Source organism: Scyliorhinus torazame, chromosome 3 (assembly GCF_047496885.1).
Source record: "Scyliorhinus torazame isolate Kashiwa2021f chromosome 3, sScyTor2.1, whole genome shotgun sequence".
Classification (NCBI taxonomy): Eukaryota; Metazoa; Chordata; class Chondrichthyes; order Carcharhiniformes; family Scyliorhinidae; genus Scyliorhinus; species Scyliorhinus torazame.
The window spans coordinates 50,035,913-50,056,478 of NC_092709.1; the positions used below are offsets into that span (position 1 = coordinate 50,035,913).

The 20,566-nt window shown below is 45.5% G+C and overlaps 1 protein-coding gene across 6 annotated transcripts in view; it reads right to left on the reverse strand.

The window, feature by feature from the left end:
- Positions 1-2,285: 2,285 nt before the first annotated feature.
- Positions 2,286-20,566, reverse strand: part of abhd18 (abhydrolase domain containing 18) — a 118,563-nt gene continuing 100,282 nt past the window's right edge. For 5 of the 6 annotated variants that reach the window (XM_072495668.1, XM_072495669.1, XM_072495672.1 and 2 more), the window contains 2 exons: positions 16,653-16,815; positions 2,286-6,202 (listed from right to left, as the gene is read on the reverse strand). In XM_072495668.1, coding sequence (XP_072351769.1) covers positions 6,145-6,202; positions 16,653-16,815 — 221 coding nt within the window. In that variant the 3' untranslated portion in view covers positions 2,286-6,144. Of the gene's footprint in view, positions 6,203-16,648; positions 16,816-20,566 lie in introns of those variants that run through there. The other variant, XM_072495671.1, reaches the window with a different exon arrangement.

Below are 20,566 nucleotides of genomic sequence, written 5' to 3' on the forward strand. Positions count from 1 at the left end.
TATCGTCTCGAAACTGTGAACCTCCCATTCCCTAATTTACATTTCTATACATCGACATCGTCATCTCCCCCACAGCATCAGTCCCTCAGTTCTGGTCCAGTTTCTCTTCTTGGATGAAGATCCATGCCTCATCCGACGTTTCAAAGTAGTAATGTTTGCCTTGGTGCGTGACCCACAATCGTGCTGGCTGCAGCGTCCCAAACTTTATTTTCTTCTTCTGAAGCACCGCCTTGGCCCGATTAAAGCTCGCCCTCCTTCTCGCCACCTCCGCTCTCCAGTCCTGATATACATTCGTATCACCACATTCTCCCACCTGCTACTCCGTACCTTCTTGGCCCAGCTCAAAACGGCCTCTCTGTCGGTGAAGCGGTGAAATCTCACCACTATCGCCCTTGGTGGTTCTCCAGCCTTTGGTCTCCTCACAAGGACCCGGTGAGCCCCTTCCACCTCCAGGGGGCCCCCGAGGGGGCCTCAGCTCCCATTAGCGAATGGAGCATCGTGCTCACGTAAGCCCCATCGTCAGCTCCCTCCACTCCCTCGGGGAGACCCAGAATCCGGAGGTTCTTTCTCCTCGAGCTGTTCTCCAGGACTTCGAGCCTTTCGATACACCTCTTATGTCGTGCCTCGTGCGTCTCCATTTTTACCACTAGGCCCAGAATCTCATCCTCGTTTTCGGATGCCTTCGCCTTCACCCCACGGAGCTCTATTGCCTGGGCCTTTTGCGTTTCCTTTAGCCCGTCGATCGCCAATAACATCGGCGCCAGCCCCTCCTTTTTTAATTCCTCCACACACCGTCGGAAGAATTCCTACTGGTCCGGGCCCCATGTCGTCTGGGCTCCATCCGTCACCATCTTGCTTCTTCCTTCTCTTCTCTGCCGCTGCTCCAAAGGATCCTTCGCAATCTGGCCACTACCACCAATCCTTTCCATACACACCCGGGGGGACTCCTTCCTTCGTCTCCCCACACTGCGTTTGGTCCAAAACAAATTCCGTTGGGGCTCCCGAAAAGAGTCCAAAAGTCCGTTAGAACGGGAGCTGCCGAAACGTGCGGCTTAGCAGTGCATCGCCGCAACCGGAAGTCTCCTTTCACTCTTTTGATGATCCTATATTCCCTAGTAGAGACTTTACTTTTCAGAATATTCAACTTTTATGATCTTGGTAGAGACCAGTAATATTTTCAATTTTTTTTTTTTAAGAATCCAAAGGCCGAATCCAAAGGCTAGGTATTTATAAAAGAATGACGCCACAAAGCTCAGTTTAAACACAATAATTTAATTACACTAAAATCAACATGAATACTGATAACTACACTACCTTAAAAATTCAATTACACTGAATATATTTACAACTGTGCAATGGAGTTACTTATTCTCCAAACCAAACTTAAAATTTAGCTTTCCTTTTATACTCATTTGACACGTCAGATATTTATAAGAAATTGGAAGATAAGAAATTGGAAGATAAACCACTACAAAGATTTGTATAAGGACTGACACTTATTGGGTTTTCTGATTACTACCATCAGGTTGTCCCTTCAAATCTCTTCCAACCATCCCACAGTTGTAGACTCCCAATTCAACTAGGTGACACTAGCATCTAAGAGTAGCCACCTCAGATTAGAACTCCCCTGGTTCTATACTTCTTAAAATTCTGGAGTCTTCCTCTTAAACTCACTTTTTCTTTCTTCGCAGCCTGGCTATCCTTTTAAATTCAATTGGGTCAGTCCTTTCATTTATAAAGATTTCTGCACCTTTTTAACCAGCACACAGACCTTCAACTGAACTCTTCTTGAAAGAGGTATTTTTCTCCCCTGTAGAAAGCTGGTTCGAAATTAAAAATGAAAATTCTATTTGAGATTAGAGCCACACCCACAATTTACATTCTCTCCACCCCCCCCCCCCTCCTCCTATACTTAACCTCTTGTTGATCATTTTTCTATCCTTTACCTCCCAGGCCACATGGCAATTTGATCAGTTACTGGAAGCAAGGCACTTTACCAGAAATAATCTCCAGGAGAAACGGAGTACTTAAAGGGACCTTCAACCCAACATAAGAATCAGTTTTTTTCCCCCCCCAAAGCACATGAACTTGGGACACAATGTAACGATTCAAAAAATGACTTGCATTACTCCACACTGTGCATGTGCGTTAAGGTTTCTTAAACCATTTTGCATCGAGTAAAGAAATAGTGAACAGTGAGAGCTGTGGTGATAAACTGGGAGGACAACAATCCCCTAGAGACCAATAACTTAAAATAAAATCTTGACAAATGGAAAATGACAAAATTTCATATTTTAAAAACTTTTATGTAACAAACAAAATAAATCAACACAAATTAAACACTACTTAATAGCCAAACAATGCATTGACTTAAAGAAAACATCAAACAACACAATTAAGATACATCTTACAGCTTCTTTTGCTGTGCATTGCACTTCTGCAGATATGTAACGTTGCAAGAACAAATCCAATGTTACTCTTGACTGTCCAATGGGCTCACTTTTCCTTGCCACACTTGGTCAAAACTTCCAGTGTCCTTCGACAGTCATTCCACGCAACTTTAATCTTGCAGATCCAAGGCCCCCCCCCCCGGCAACTCCATGTTCCTTAAATCTCCAAATGGCCTGCTGTTTCTGTTCACTTCCTTTTGATCAGAAAATTAACTCTTACAAGCACCCTGCATCTTCACAGTGGTTGTTTTCTCCCAGTGTTTCTCAAAGCAGCTGTCCCTTTACTACGAAGATGTTGTGGACGTCTGTCCCAGTTTCTCGAGAGGACAGGATATTGTGCGAGGACAGGATATTGTACTGATGACCACAAGTAGTGTCATTTGTGACTTTGATTAGTATTAGGTTCATAGAATTTACAGTGCAGAAGGAGGCCATTCAGCCCATCGAGTCTGCACCAATAACCCCACCTAACCTGGACACTAATGGGCAATTTTAGCATGGCCAATCCACCTAACCTGCACATCTTTGGACTGTGGTAGGAAACCAGAGCATCCGGAGGAAACCCACAAGACACGGGGACAAAGTGCAAACTTCACACAGACAGTCATCCGAGGCCAGAATTGAACCGGGACCCTGGAGCTGCGAGGCAGTAGTGATAACCACTGTGCCACCCAGTTAGGTGTCATGGAATGGGGAGTAATTTGATTGCAGAGATTCAAATTGGAATAGCCAGAAAGATGGGCACAGATCTGAAAGTTGATAAATGCAAATTACTGCAGATGCTGGAATCTGAATCAAAAACAGAAAATTCTGGACAATCTCAGGAGGTCAAAGAGTCGTCTAGACTCAAATCCTTAGCTCCTTTGCTCTCCACCAATGCTGTCAGACCTGCTGAGATTGTCTGGTATTTTCTTTTTTGACCTGGGAGCTGACGAGTGCAGAAGATAAGGATAATGAGGTTCCACATGATGGAGTATTTTGTAAATTCAGAGGCGGAGTTGTTTTTTAAAGGAAGATGATGGCTGCTTTGAAAGAGAGGGAACAATTTAAAATGTCGGCTAGAATGGGGCCAGGGATGCAGCTTGGGTGGTACACCGGTTTGGTTGGGGGGGGGGGGGAAGAGAGAAGAGGGTGAAAGCAGAGATGGAGCTCATTACAGAAAAGCTGGGACAATTCCATTCAGGAATTCTAAACCAAGGATTAAAATTATTGAAATCAATGTGCTGGGCATGGGGATCACTGAAAGTTCAACAACCCCACAGAGTGCAGGCGAGGGTATTTTGCAGGAGTTAGCGGTTGTGGAGGGTAAAGATAGGAAGGCCAGTGAGGAATACATTAGATCATTTTTCTTTTAATTCTTTCATAGGTGTGGGCACCACTAGCAAGGCCAGCATTTGTTACCCATCCCGAATTGCCTTTTGAGCTCTTAGGCCATTTCAGAGGGCAGATAAGAGTCAACCACATTGCTGTGGTTCTGGAGCCACACGCAGACCAGACCAGACAAGGATGGCAGATTTCCCTCCTGAAAAGATGTTGGTGAATCAGATGGGTTTACAACAATCAATCTTCATGACAGCTTTCAATTCCCGATTTTTCCCCCGATTAATTGAATTTAAATTCCAATAGCTTCCATGGTGGGATTAGAACCCATGCCACGATTAGCCCGGGCCTCTGGATTACTAGTCCAGTTACATTACCAAGATGGGAAGCCTGCACTATGGAGCAGAACATGAGCTGCAAACATTTTATATTTCCTGGTTCAGCCCAAGACCCCAACTGTGTTATGGAACAAAAATCCAGTTGCAATTAAAGTCTCACTAAGGATCCTATTAATTAACTAATGAAAGCCCAGCATAATCTGAATGGGAAATAAAAATCAGAATTTAAGGGAAAACGTTTATATAATTTTGATATTCTTTGATTTAGGTGAATTTAAACTGAGGGCAAATATAAAAATATCATGCAAAAAGCATTATGAATTCTGTTTAGCCATTGATCATTTACAAAGCATGGAGAGGAATTGGTTGGGACGGGACGGGACGGGGGGGGGTGAACAGTCAGGAACTTTGCAGAAACATTACAGTGGAAATGCATTACCGATAACTCACTGTCCCCATTCATGTCATTGTCACAGAACTCCTTGTCCTTATATCAGGAGTGCTACACAGAATGTCTGGTGCCAGCCTGCTAATAACTAGCTTTGGAAATATGAAACATATTAAACTCTCAAATTGGCAATTATAAACGTAGAAATATTTCCCGAAATGGTATTCGGGATTAAGAACAATTTCGGATTATATCTTGGACTTAGTAAATAGTTCACTCTTGTATTGGACAATTACACTTCAAAGTTTTGGCTTCAAATATTCAGCTTTGAAGTACATGATCAGAATATATATTCTGAGGAAAAGTTTTGTAAACCAACGAATACAACAGCAGTTGTTGAAGCTTTTAAGTTCTAGATGTGTGTCATAATTGGCATAGTAATAATACTAATTCTAAAATTCAGTCACATTAATACGATCATTGGGAGAGATGTTTCTGCTGCACAAGTCTTAAAAAAACAGGTTAGGGAGTTTTGGATTCCCTGCATCAAAAGCAGTCTAAAGGTTTGGAGATACATATTGTGGGGAGGGGCTGGGGAGGGGGGAGTGGCAGGGGGAGTGGGATTAGAGAAGGCTTGATTGATTACTTTGTGTTCTGGGCTTTTAAAAAGCATCCTTTTCACCTTTGCTCAATGGTACAACCTATGACACTCCAATCTTGTTGCACTTGAGAGAAGAGTTATAAATTTCACTTATTGCCTTTAAACTAAAGCAGTTTAAACTAATAACTTTCAGGCCTTTCAATGAAAATTGTAAATATTTAAATTCTCAGATATCATTAAGCTACCTCATCGATTTTCAATTACAAAAGTTCTCCATGCAAACTATGCTAAACTAAAAATCATAGTTTTCACACATGCATCCAAAGCTTAAGAGACAAGATTATAGTGTGATCTGAATTCCAGTGTACATTCAGCAAAGCATAATTAACAAATTAGAATTAAAATGTCAATGTTATTTTCAGTTTTTATTTCCGGTAGACAGCACTTGTATTTTCTTCATTAAATAAAAAATGTCACCTTGTTACATCAGGATCATGGTTTATAAAGCACAGCGTAGCACCAGCTTTCCCCTTTTTATATGGTCTTGTGCAGATTTTCATTACATTTGTTCAAGTCAATTTTAATATGTAGTACACACATTCAGTTTCTAATGACTTACATTTATTATTGTAAAATGCAATCTGTCTGGTCTTCCCTGCATCTCATTAAGTCAACAAAATTAAGCACACTCCAACAGATCCAAGTTTGGTACTGAAAATGTTAAAACTATTCAATCAAGTAGATTGTTAATGCTGCGAAGAACATCTTGGTTGCACCACTTATGTTGACATAATAGTGTTAGTCGGTTTCAATAAATTGAGATGTCAAGACTAATAATAATTTGTTAGTGTACAGCGCATTTTTTGTTACTGTATTACTAAGTGACTTTCAACCAGTACAGGACAATTAAGTTCTCATTCTTCAGTACAAAGTTGCTTGTTCGATTATTTTGCTTACAGCAATAATTTGGACCAGCCATGGTGCTGTCAGATGGAGGGGAAAAAAATCACATTACCAAAGGAATAAAATCACCCTGGCATCCAAGACTCAGTTCTGGATGGAATACTTCTGAAGAAAGCGGTCAAATGCATCATAAATGGCTTGTCTGCAACCAAAAAAAAAATGTTGTTGAATATTGAAGAAAAGTACAAAAGATGGAATTATGGAATATGATTATTACTTTAATCATACCAATTTATCCCTATCATATATAGTTAACCAGTGATGGCGCATGGGAACAAAGTATAACAAAAAGAGACACATTTGATTAGAACTCTAAACTTAACATACAAGTCTGGATTCCGATGCTCTGAAGCTACAGAACGGTCCCCAACAGCTAATTGATAACATTTTGAAAGATAACACAACCGTTATCTTTCACATTATACCCTCATGTATAATAGAAACAAAAGTTGTTATGCCTTAAGTTCATGTCCCACCCAACCCAACCCAAAAGTGTCCATCTGTGCTTCTTCCCCACTTAGCTCAAACCCCTCAATGGCATCTGCCTGCATTCCCCATTGTACCCAACTATTTCACTGCAAAGACTGCAAACCATATTTTCAAAACAATATACAAGAACTAGGAGCAGGAATAGGCAATTCAGCCCTTAAGCCCAGTCTGTGATTCAGTACGATCATGGCGGATCTCCTCTTGGCCTCAAATCCACTTTCCTGCCTATTCTCCATAACCCTTCAACCCATTACTAATTAAAAATCTGTCAACCTCCTCCTGTGAAAATACCCTAGTCGCTACATTCTGGCGCCTGTTCGGTTAATAGATCAATTGTCCAGGCTCTAGGCAATTCAGTGAGCAGTACTCTGCAATCTAAGACTTTATTTTGGGAGGAAGAAATGGCACAGGGTTGCATTCACCATTTAAAGTATTCTTCTATTTGAAACTGGAAATTAAGCAATTATCATGGTTTATGGTCTTCCCAATTTATTTTCTGTATTGGAATTTGTTTCCGAAAACATCTTGCAAATAGTACTGAAGTCTTGTTGATTTAAAATACTAATTAGGTTAAAAATTCTAATTAAAAAGATTATTTTGCCTTCACCAGATGGAACTAGTTCTCACTGAGGACATATGCACATACCACATCCATTAGAAGCTGGCAGACTTGCTGAAAATATTTTAGTTTATTTTTTGTGGAACTGGGCCTTGAAAAACCGTGTCCTACGGGCAGGCAGTCTTCAGCTACCAGTCTTGCAACTCCCTCGAGGAGTAACTGTAGAGATTCCTGTGGCCCAAAACCAGCAAGCTGCGTGTCTGAAGCCGCCCATTTGCTTACGCAGTTTACCAGTTTGATTCAGAAGAGATCCTAACTGCAAAATCATAGCAATTCCTCACTGCCAATGTGGTCAGCTGGAATATTGTATTGTACTGTCGGAAGGTTGTGAACACACTGGAGAGAGTTCAGAAGAGATTTACAAGAATGGTTCCAGGGATGAATAAAGATAAATTGGAGAGGTTGGGACTGTTTTCCTTGGGAGGGAAGACGACCAAAAGGAGATTCTAGGGATGCTCAAAATCATGACAGGGTTGGACAGAGTAGATAGGAAGAAATTGTTCCTGCTCGTAAAAGGATCAAGAACAAGATGGCACAGATTTAAGTGATTTGCAAAGGAAGCAAATGTGATGAGAAAAATTGTTTTGGGTTTGGAATGCACTGCCTAGAAGTGTGGTGGAGGCAGATTCATTTGAGGCATTCAAGAGGGCATTAGATAATTAATTGAATAGAAACAAAGTGCAGGGGTACAGGGAAAAGCCATGCTGCTTGTTTTGAGAGTTGGTGCAGACACGCTGGGCCAAATGGCCTTCTACACTCACTATAACAATTCTATATGTTCTTGCTGGTTGGCTGCTCAAAATTAAAATCTGTTGTAATGACATAGATTAAAGATGACTAACAAAAGAACCAGAGAAAAATGAATTTAATAAAGCCGTGAATTGTTAAGATATAGAATGAACTGCATGATAGGATGATGACAACAGCTTCAATAGTATCGTTCAATAGGGAATTAGGTAATACCTGAAGTGGAAATAAGTTACTCCACAATGAAGAAACAGCATGGGAATGAGACTAAACTGGAGAGCTCTTGGAAAAAAAAACACATTCACAGTGGGTTGAATGGCCTCCATGTGTTGTATCAGTGTAGAAATCGATATGTCAGCAAGTTATCAAAGCAAGGAGTTATCCTGTCCTCATGTGCATAATTTCAAATAGAGGTGACACTTTCAAACAGAAATGAATGCTCACAATCAGTAGTGGGAATACTGCAAACAAAGGAATATGATGGCAATTTGCTGTAACTCTAGGTGCTGTGCTATTGCAGCACCCTAGCTTCTAAGTCAGTATGTCATGGGTTTAAGCTCGTGAGCCATCTCATATTTGAGAGTCAGAGGCTTCAGAAGGCTGATAGTTCTGCATTGTACTGGGAGAATTTAGCACAGTTATAAGTGCCATCTTTTGAATGGAATGTTAAATCAAGATACTGGCCTTGTCGATAAAAGGGCCCCGAGGTACTATTTGTATAGATCAGGGGAGTTTTTCCATGATGTCCTGGCCAACATTTATCTCTCAACTAATATTTAAACCAGATGATCTTTTCATTTCTTTGACTATTGTTGGAACTTTGCTGTGCACAATTTAGCTGCCCATATCCTACAAATGTGACGACATTTTAAAAGTACTCCTTTAACAGTAAAGTGCTTTGGAATGTTCTGATATTGTAAAAGGCCAAGAGAGGCAAATAGATGCATAACTCCGCCAGAGTGCAAACGGTGTGGGAGGAATAATGAGTGGTTGCAAGAACCAGATCAGGCAGGTGAGGATTAAAAAAAAAAAAATGAAGGGTTCCGGGTGCGGCGATGACCAGCTAGGTCGCACGTTTCGGCACCTCTCGTTTGAACGGACTTTTGGGCTCTTATTGGGAGCCCCAACGGCAATTTTTGACGGCTAAACCCATTCCCCGGATGTACATGGAGAAAGGAGATAATAGTGGCCGGATTGCAGAGGATCCTCTGGAGCAGCGGCAAGAAAGGGAAGCACGAAGCAAGATGGTGGCAGAGGGAGGCCATTTGGTATGGGGCCCGGAACAGCAAGAGTTCCTTCGGAGATGTGTTGAGGAGCTAAAGAAGGAGGTGCTGGCCCCGATGCTGCAGGCGATTGAGGGGCTAAAGGAGGTGCAGAAGACCCAAGAATTGGAGCTTTGTGGCGTGAAGGCAAAGGCTGCCGAAAATGAGGACGAAATACAGGGCCTGGTGGTGAAGACAGAGACACACGAGGCACTGCATAAGAGGTGTATGGAGAGGCTGGAAGCCCTGGAAAATAGCTTGAGGAGGAAGAACCTAAGAGTTTTGGGTCTTCCCGAAGGTGCAGAGGGAGCGGACGTCGGGGCATACGTGAGCACGATGCTTCATTCCTTAATGGGACCGGAGGCCCCGACGGGCCCCTTGGAAGTGGAGGGAGCATATCGAGTCCTTGCGGGAGAAATACCTCGAGCTATAGTGGTGAGGTTTCACCGCTATAAAGACAGGGAGATGGTCCTGAGATGGGCGAAAAAGACACGGAGCTGCAGGTGGGAGAACGCGGTGATCCGCGTGTACCAGGATTGGAGTGCGGAGGTGGCGAGAAGGAGGGCGAGTTTCAATCGGGCCAAGGCGGTGCTCCATAGAAAGAAAGTTAAATTTGGTATGCTGCAGCTGGCGAGACTGTGGGTTACACATCAAGGGAAACACCACTATTTCGAGACGGCAGAAGAGGCGTGGACATTCATTGAAGAGGAGAAGCTGGACTAGACTGGAGAGAGAAAGAACTTTTGTAATAAAGTAGTGGTGTGATTGCATGGGACTGGGAATCGGAAGGGGGGGGGAAATTTTCTCTTTCCCCTCGTTGGAGGGGGGGGTATGGTGAACGATGGAGGCGATGGAGAGGGGGAAGGAGAGAGGGAGTTGCGCCATTAGGGGCGGGGCCGAGTGGGAAGCGTGGGCTTTGCTCCCGCGCTATGGTAATTGTGGCGGGAAAAGGGGGCGCAGGAAGGAGGGGGCCTTACACAATGGGAGGCTGAGGATAAACGGGGGAAGCAGAGGTCAGCCAGATTTTGCTGACTTCTGGAAGCAACATGGGGGGAGCAATCACGCTAGAGGGGGGTCTAGCGGGGAGGGGGGGGGGGGGGGGAGAGAAACTGGGTTGCTGCTGTTAAGGGGAAGAGGGAGCTGCTACGGGATGGGATGGTCGGGACGGGAGGACACCGTTGGGGGGACAAGTGGGTGCGTGGGAACCGGGTGAGGAGCTGGTCTAAAAAAGGGGATGGCTAGTCGACGGGGGGGGGGGGGGGGGGGGGGTAACGAGCCCCCCAACCCGGTTGATCACGTGGAACGTGAGAGGGCTGAATGGGCCGATTAAGAGGGCAAGGGTACTTGCGCACCTAAAGAAATTAAAGGCAGATGTGGTCATGCTGCAGGAGACGCATCTGAAACTGGCATATCAGGTCAGATTACGAAAAGGATGGGTGGGACAGGTATTTCACTCGGGCTTGGATGCGAAAAATAGAGGGGTGGCAATATTAGTGGGGAAACGGGTATTGTTTGAGGCGTGGACCATAGTGGCGGACAGTGGGGGTAGATACGTGATGGTGAGTGGCAGATTGCAAGGTGAGGCGGTGGTTCTGGTGAACGTATATGCCCCGAACTGGGATGCCAACTTCATGAAGCGTATGCTGGGGCGTATCCCGGACCTGGAGGCGGGAAAGTTGGTAATGGGGGGGAGACTTCAACACGGTGCTGGATCCAGGGCTGGACCGGTCCAGGTCTAGGACCGGGAGGAGGCCGGCAGCGGCCAAGGTGCTTAAGGACTTCATGGAGCAGATGGGAGTAGTGGATCCCTGGAGATTTACTAGGCCTAGGAGTAAAGAGTTCTCCTTCTTCTCCCATGTCCACAAGGTGTAGTCTCGGATAGACTTCTTTTTCCTGGGAAGGGCGCTGATCCCGAAGGTGGCCGGGACGGAGTACTCGGCTATAGCCATTTCGGACCATGCCTCACATTGGGTAGCTCTGGAAGTAGGAGAGGAAAAGGAACAGCACCCACTGTGGAGATTAGATATGGGATTGTTGGCGGACGAGGGTGTGTGTGTAAGGGTAAGGAGATGTATCAAAAGGTATCTGGAGATTAATGACGACGGAGAGGTTCAGGTGGGAGTGGTCTGGGAAGCACTGAAGGCGGTGGTCAGAGGGGAACTGATTTCCATAAGGGCCCATAAGGGGAAACAAGAGAGCAAAGAGAGGGAGAGATTGTTGAGAAAAATTTTGAGGGTGGATAGGCAGTATGCGGTGGCTCCGGATGAAGGACTATACAGGGAAAGACGAAGGTTGCACACGGAATTTGATTTGTTGACCACGGGCAAGGCGGAGACACAATGGAGGAAGGCACAGGGAGTGCAGCATGAGTACAGAGAGAAGGCGAGCCGGTTACTGGCCCAACAACTGAGGAAGAGGGGGGCGGCGAGGGAGATTGGAGGGGTTAGGGACGAGGAGGGTGAGATGGAACGGGGAGCGGAGAGGGTGAACGGGGTGTTTAAGGCAATTTATGAGAGGCTGTATAAGGCTCAGCCCCCGGAAGGGAAGGAGGGAATGATGCACTTCCTAGACCAGTTGGAATTTCCGAAGGTTGAGGAGCCGGAGAGGACAGGACTGGGAGCACAGATTGAGGTGGAGGAGGTGGTAAAAGGGATTGGGAGCATGCAGGCAGGGAAGGCCCCGGGACCGGATGGGTTCCCGGTGGAATTTTATAGGAAATACGTGGACCTGCTGGCCCCGCTTCTGACGAGAACCTTTAATGAGCCCAGGGAAAGGGGGACGTTGCCCCCGACGATGTCGGAGGCGACGATATCGCTGCTCTTGAAAAGGGACAAAGACCCGCTGCAGTGCAGGTCTTACAGGCCTATTTCCCTCCTGAATGTAGATGCCAAGCTTTTGGCCAAGGTGATGGCGACGAGGATGGAGGATTGTGTCCCGGGGGTGGTTCACGAGGATCAAACGGGGTTTGTTAAGGGGAGACAATTGAACACTAACATACGCAGGCTGCTGGGTGTGATGCTGGAGGGGGAGACGGAGATAGTGGTGGCGATGGATGCAGAGAAAGCATTTGATAGAGTGGAGTGGGATTACCTGTGGGAAGTGTTGAGGAGATTTGGATTTGGAGAGGGGTTTATTGGATGGGTTCAGCTTCTATACAGGGCCCCGGTGGCAAGTGTGATTACAAATAGGCAGAGATCTGACCACTTCCGTCTATACAGAGGGACAAGACAGGGATGTCCTCTATCCCCGTTACTGTTTGCGTTGGCAATTGAGCCACTGGCCATAGCGCTGAGGGGCTCTAGGAAGTGGAGGGGAGTACTTAGGGGAGGAGAAGAGCACCGGGTGTCACTATACGCGGATGATTTGTTGTTGTATGTCGCGGATCCAGTGGAGGGGATGCCCGAGATAATGCAGACACTCAGGGAGTTTGGGGAATTTTCAGGATATAAATTGAATATGGGGAAGAGTGAGCGGTTTGTGATGCACCCTGAGGAACAGGGCAGGGGAATAGATGATTTGCCGTTGAGGAGAGTAACAAGGGATTTTCGGTACCTAGGGATCCAGATGGCCAGGAACTGGGGAATCTTGCATAAGTTTAATTTAGTAAGATTGGTGGAGCAGATGGAAGAGGACTTTAGGAGATGGGACATGGTGCCCCTGTCACTGGCGGGTAGGGTGCAGGCGGTTAAAATGGTGGTCCTTCCGCGGTTTCTTTTTGTGTTCCAGTGCCTCCCTGTGATGATTACAAAGGCCTTTTTCAAGAAAGTGGATAAGAGCATTATGAGTTTTGTGTGGGCTGGGAAGACCCCAAGAGTGAAGAGGGGGTTTCCTGCAGCGTAGCAGGGATGGGGGGGGGGGGGGGGGGGGGGGGGACTGGCACTGCCGAGTTTAAGTGACTATTATTGGGCCGCCAACATATCAATGGTATGCAAGTGGATGGGGGAAGGGGAGGGAGCGGCGTGGAAAAGACTAGAGAGGGCGTCCTGTAGGGGAACCAGCCTAAAAGCATTAGCGACGGCGCCTTTACCGTTCTCCCCGAAGAAATACACCACAAGTCCAGTGGTGGTGGCAACGCTGAAAATTTGGGGGCAGTGGAGACGGCATAAGGGAGTGACGGGTGCCTCGATGAGGTCCCCGATAAGGAACATCCACAGGTTCGTCCCGGGGAAGATAGATGGGGGATTTAAAGCTTGGCAGAGAGCAGGGATTGTGAAATTGAAGGATTTGTTCCTAGGCGGGACGTTTGCGAGTCTGGGAGCACTGACAGAAAAATATGGGTTGCCACCAGGGAATGCATTTCGATATATGCAACTGAGGGCTTTTGCGAGGCAACAGGTGAGGGAATTTCCGCGGCTCCCGGCGCAAGAGATACAGGACAGAGTGATTTCGGGGGCATGGGTGGGGGATGGTAGGGTGTCAGATATATACAGAGAAATGAGAGATGAGGGGGAGACGATGGTGGAGGAGCTGAAGGGAAAATGGGAAGAGGAGCTAGGGGAAGAGATTGAGGAGGGGCTGTGGGCAGATGCCTTAAGTAGGGTAAACTCTTCGTCCTCATGCGCCAGGCTCAGCCTGCTACAATTCAAGGTTCTACATAGGGCGCACATGACTGGAGCAAGTAGATTTTTTGGAGTGGAGGATAGGTGCGGGAAGCCCAGCGAACCACACCCACATGTTTTGGTCATGCCCGGTACTGCATGGGTTCTGGGTGGGGGTGGCGAACGTGCCTTCAAGGGTGGTGGGGGTCCGGGTCGAGCCAGGCTGGGGGTTGGCGATATTTGGGGTTGCGGACGAGCCGGGAGTGCAGCAGGCGAGAGAGGCTGATGTTTTAGCCTTTGCGTCCCTAGTAGCCCGGCGAAGGATATTACTTCTGTGGAAAGAAGCTAAACCCCCAGGCGTGGAGGCCTGGGTAAACGACATGGCGGGGTTTATAAAATTGGAGAGGATAAAATACGCACTAAGAGGTTCGGCTCAAGGGTTCACCAGGCGGTGGCAACCGTTCCTCGACTATCTCGCAGAACGATAAGGGAAATGGGAAAGGTAGCAGCAGCAACCGGGGGGGGGGGGGGGGGCATCCGGGCCCTCAGGGGTTTTGTACAGGTGTTTGTATAGGAGTTATTTATATTGGTTTTTGTGACTTTATTATTTTGGATATTGGCTAGTTTTTATTTTTGTTGCTGGCAGTTGCCGCCTAGTTAATATATTATTTATTCTTAAACAAAAACGGTCATCATCATTATTTATATTGTTTTAAAGTTGCAAAAGGGGAAAATTTTGTACTGTCTTTGTTTGACCGAAAAATTTGAATTGAATAAAATATATATTTTTTAAAAAGATGAAGCCAAAAGAGGTTTCCCATTCACCCATGCCAGCAAGTCATCATGAACATATCTGTAGGGCAAAGTTCAAAAATTGGAAGGCAGAAATTTCACCCACTTGCAGATCAACAGATAGTTAGCTAGATACCCCCTTGCCTCCTCACCTGGGGACAATGCTTGATGGGGAAAGAAAAGTTCTATTAATCGCCTATCAAAAAAAGTGTTTTGATCGATATACTCAAAAGTTTCTTCCTGTTAGACCAGGGTTTTTCGAAGTGCGGGTCGTGACCCATGGATGGGTCGTGGGCGGGTATCGGGAGGGTTGCAGAGTGATCGATTGCGCTATTCCCACGGTGGTCCCGTTCATGGGAAAAGTGCCCAACAACCGCTACCGCTTTTACAATGGGAATGACTGCCGCTGCCAGCTTTTAAATGAAAAGAAATGAGGCGGTGTGCAGTCGTCCAGCCAAAAATGGCAGCAATAAGCAGGTCACATGCCCTGCACGTACATTTGGCATCAAGCACCCTCTATGTACGTGGTTTTGGCACCAAATCATGGAGGGGAGCTGCTTCCATTTCCTACTGCTAGATGTCAAGAAGGATAGTTTCCTTAAAAATAGGAGACAGCCAGAGACTCAAATAGGTAATGCACCTACGAGACAGGATCGCACAGCAGAATCTGCTGGAGACAGCTGACCAGGGCAGGACAGAGAAGTGCTAGTGTTAGCTCTGTACAGTGCTTCGGGGCATCTGGTGAAAAGCCTTCAAAGGAACTTAACTCGGGAACAAAGCAGTATAAAGATGAATTCTTGAGCTATGGTTTTGTCAATTCATAGAATCAGCAGAATCTGCTGGCGACAGCTGACCAGGACAGGACAGAGAAGTGCTAGTGTTAGCTCTGTACAGTGCTCCGGGGCATCTGGTGAAAAGCCTTCAAAGGAACTTAACTCGGGAACAAAGCAGTATAAAGATGATTTCTTGAGCTATGGTTTTGTCAATTCACAGAATCCCTACAGTGCAGGAGGCCATTCGGTCCATCGAGTCTGCACCGACCTTCTGAAACAGTACCCTAGGCCCATTCTCCCACCTTATCCCTGTAACTCCGTGCCAATTCAAATAAGGATGCAAAGCCCATGTGTGTTATATGCAGGGAAGTACTGGCAAATGAGAGGTTTCAGATTTTGAAAGAAGTGGTGGGTGAAAAATTCCTTTTGAGGTTGAGACCAGAGTTAGTTATTAACTTACAGCTGACTCCAAATTAAAATAATTTACTGCTGTAGCTGACCTGTGATACCACATCAAAAACACACCAAAAGCCCATGACTGTCAGCATTCTGGAGTGCCATCTCCCAGGAGTATCCATAAGACCATAAAACATAGGAGCAGAATTAGGCCATTCGGCCCATTAAGTCTGCTCCATCATTTGACTATGGCTGACATGTTTCTCATCTCCCTCCTTCCCCCCATAACCCCTGGACCTCTTATTAATCAAGAACCTATTTAACTCTGTCTGACACAGTGACCTGGCCTCCACAGCCTTCTGCAGCAAAAGGTGGATAAATGAGATCAAATTAATTCCCACATTCAGTAACCTGCAAACAACAATCACTTCCCACCCTACCCAAAATAGGGGTAGGCTTTTCCGGCCCTTCCCGCCGGTGGGATCTTCTGGTCCCGGCGGCAAGAAGGCCAAACCATGCAAAGCGTTGGAGACACTGGCGGGACCGGAAGATCCTGCCAATGGTGAGCAGATTCTGCTGCTGCAAAACACGCGCCGGGGAGGGGTCCTACCCTATGTGTCCAATACCTAGAATGTCTTCTGGGCCAAAACTGAAAGGGCCGAGTAAAACAAGCATTTTTTTCCTATTGCCCTTCACAACAACCAACATGTGTGATGTTGGATTTTCCATTTTCAGACAGATCAAGACGGCACAAAGGAACTGGCTGAAGTCTGCACTTGATATGCGCATTGCCCTCTCTTTCTTTGAACCGGATGCAAGCGAGATTGAGGGGACCAAGCGGCTCCCCTTTCACATTAAAGGTAAGCGATGTGTGTCATGAAGATTGGCCAGCAGGGGTCGCGAAGGTTGGCCTGTTGGCAAAAGTGGGTCTAGACAATAGATAAATAGCAGTTTGGTAACTTTTCACTCCTTTTACCTGAACAGGCCTTGTTTGAAGAGGTAAGCACTAATGTGGCCCCCTTCCAAATATCTGATTTCACACCCAGGCCAGATTTCATTAACGCTGCGTACTCCAGCTCGGGGAATGTAGGCATCTTCCTTTGCTTGGACCACTATGATGAGACCAGGATCTACTGGCACTGCAATTTAAATCAAAGGAATGATGATTAGAACTTCCAGAAACACTGCAAAGTTTTCATTAATTGCTCCACCAGAGAAAATCAAAATTTAGTGCAATATGACAAAGGTACAGGTTGCAGTTTACATTTGTTCCTTTTCGGGCATGGAACCCCACTTCTGCTTCAAATAATTATTGAATTTTCCCCATTAAAATCTGCAATGGTCTCTTGCTTCAACCCTGTATCTAATGGACGGCATTGTGGTTAGCACTGCGGTCTCACAGCACCAGGGTCCCAGGTTTGATTCTGACCTTGGGTGACCGTCTGTGTGGAGTTTGCACGTTCTCCCCTTGTCTGCGTGGCTTTCCTCCCAGAGTTCAAAGAGGTGCAGGTTAGGTGGTCTGACCATGATAATGCATGTGGTTATGGGGATACGGAGGAGAGTGGGTCTAGATATAGTGTGCTTTCAGAGGGTTAGTGCAAAATTGATGAGCCGAATGGTCTCCTTCTGCAATGTAGGGATTCTATGGATAAATACATTTATACATTTCAGGGTCTTTAAATTAGTTGCACAATCTCAGAACTATGTTCCTCCCATGAATCTGCATCCACAGTTAAACTACCTTTCTATATTGTACTACACCTGGCTTCTGTCTGCCCATTCTGCTAATCCATCAAGGGCCTCCTGTTTTGGTCCTCCATAGAGAGTTTACCAAACATCCTACTTTTGGGTCGTTATTTGACATTCTGTTCGCCACACCAATATCCAAAACATCTCTCTTTTCAGTGAACAGAAGGGGGCCCAACACTGACCCCTATTAACCCTAGCCTTTTGTTTAGTGTCGGTAAACAAAATGTCTATACTCTGTGACACAATTTACTGAACGGCTTCTGAAAATCCTCATAGAACATTACAGCGCAGTACAGGCCCTTCGGCCCTCCATGTTGCGCCGACCTGTGAACCCACTCTAAACCCCATCTACACTATTCCCTTATCGTCCATGTGTCTATCCAATGACCATTTGAGTATCCTGAGTGTTGGCGAGTCCAGCTTTAACGCAAGAAATCCTCCAGCCCATTGTGTAACTTTCTTTGAACTGCTTCCAATACCTGTACTCGATATCCATCTCCAGCCTTTAACCACACGAGTTTTCTTAGTACCTCAACTCTCGGGAAACCCATAGCCGCTACCATCTAGTCAGACAAGGGCAGTAGACGCCTGGGGACACCACCACCTGCAAATTCCCCTCCAAGCCACTCACCAACCTGGCTTTGAAAAATATCACCTGTTCCTTCATTGTCATTGGTCAATACCCTGGAAATCCCTCCCTAACAGCACGGTGGGTGGACCTGCATCGCATGGGCTGCAGCGGTTCAAGAAGGCAGCTCACCACCACCTCCTCTGGGGCAATTAGGGACCGGCAATAAATACTCATTTACATTACATTAGTGGCATTCCTTTATTCAGTTCAAGAGACTCAGATTTGTCAATTGTGACATGCTTGTACCTTTCCTTGCTGGCTGCCCTCAATTAAAACATCAGTTTCTAAATGCTTATTATTTTGTCTCAAATTATGGATTCCATCAGTCTGCAACAATAATAACCACTGGTTTTCTAGCAGCTTCTCTATAATTACCATTAGACTAATTGGTCTATGATTACCCATATAATTCTCCGTGGATGAGCAGTCCTGCTTACTCTCAAATCGCACAGCACAATTTACATAGATTCAGATGAAAATTGTGGCCAAAGCTCAGACTTGATACAATGGCCTAGGGTGCATGCCACCAGGGGCATTTCTTAATTCAATCCCAAAAAATAGATTAACTGGTAATTCCTCTCATAGCAGTTTATGAAAATACGGTACCTGTGGGACACTGGATGCAGAAAAGGGCTACCTGCAACATGTAATTATTCATCTGGTGCACTTCAGAAAATCTTTGAAAAAATATTATACAGTACAATATAAATGCAGTTCCTCTTGTCCGTATATTCTCTCATTCATCTTAGGAAAAGGATTTCTATAATTTATTTTTAAGTGCTATGTAAACAAAAATACTTTGTCTGGGAACACAGTAGCACAGTGGTTAGCACTGTTGCTTCACAACCGGGGACCCGGGTTCGATTCCCAGATTGGGTCACTGTCTATGTGGAGTCTGCACGGTCTCCCAGTGTCTGTGAGAGTTTCCTCCGGGTGCTCTGGTTTCCTCCCACAAATCCCGAAAGACGTGCTATTAGGCGAATTGGACATTCTGAATTCTCCCTCAGTGTACTCGAACAGGCGCCAGAGTGTGGCGACTAGGGGATTTTCACAATAACTTAATTGCAGTGTTAATGTAAGACTGATTGTGACATTAATAAAGATTATAGATTATATTATAGAATAAAATTGTGCAGACTCAGGAATCCAAGTGAATGGTGTCCTGGGAGAGGAGACTGAAATCCTGCGGGTGAGCTGCCATTGAGGTAGTCAGAATTTGAGTGACTTTTGGAGGGGATTCAGAGGTTAGATCTTTAAAGGCGAGCGCAGTGATATCATGGTTGTGTTGTAATTGACCGACTGATTACTAGGAGTCACATTGGTATACAAGTGAATGTTGGAGTCAGGTGACCTCAGACTGGCTAGGGAGCTGAGAGGGGTTCTTTATGCATGTTCATACTGTTATTCATTTGTTAATTTGTACATATTTGACCCACAGTTAATGTTAATAAATCGTTTATAGCTTTAGCTACAAGTGTTCTTATAATATAAATCATTACAGTGAGGACTGAAAGCCCTCATGAGAGAGGCAGAGTTTCAGGGAGATTTAAGTGTTCACAGACGTATGGGTGGGTTGCTTAGAAATCCACAGGATCGGTCTTGGGCGTATCTGCCATTTATTGTACAGTGTGATTGATGTGTTCGACCAAAGTTTGCCTGTTAATTAATATTTGTCTCACGTTAATCCTAAATGTTAAGAGTATAAAAGAGATATGCAAATTACTTTATCTCTCAGACTTGTAAAGTAAAGTTTATCTTGTGGCTCTGTTCACTTTGCAAATACTTCAGATCTCAACTGCTGGCTACTTCAAACAAAAATTACTGGCCCTTAACTGGATTGCACCAAAAACATGGGGGTCTGGTCCAGGACCATAACACATTTCTATCATTTGCATTACACACACTCAGATGGTTAATTCAGTATTAAGTTGGAACAATTGTGCACTATGAGCTCTCACTATTAAACTCGAAGGTGGTATGAGATAGATTGGGCGGGATGCTCCATTAGCTGACGGCAAAATTCCTGATGGCGCAGTTCACTTGTGGTTTTAAAAATCGTGAAACCGGCATTCCTCGGCCTGCAAGGCAGCCATCTTGCTGCGCACCCCACGACAGATACAAGCTACACCACATCTCAAACAACAACTCCCAGCCGCCCCTATTAAAGTCCATTTAATCAAGTCCAAGTCCATGCTCATGGACAAAAGCCTCCGCCTCCTCAGAAGTGTTCCAAAAAAAATAATCTTCTGATGAAAAGTAACTCTCAGTCTTGCCGGGTACACCATTTCAAACTTGACTCCACTTCTGAATAGCGCTGATTTCACATTATTAAAAGCCGCACACCACTTCGCCAACTCCGCTCCGACATCTTGGTTATCCGGATGATACTTCCTTCCCACTTCGAGTCCCAATTCACTTTGGTCCATTGCAGAACCCGCTCCTTCTCCCAGAAGCTGTGGAATCCAATAATCACCGCCACAGCGGCTCATTCACCCGGGGCCTCAGTGGAC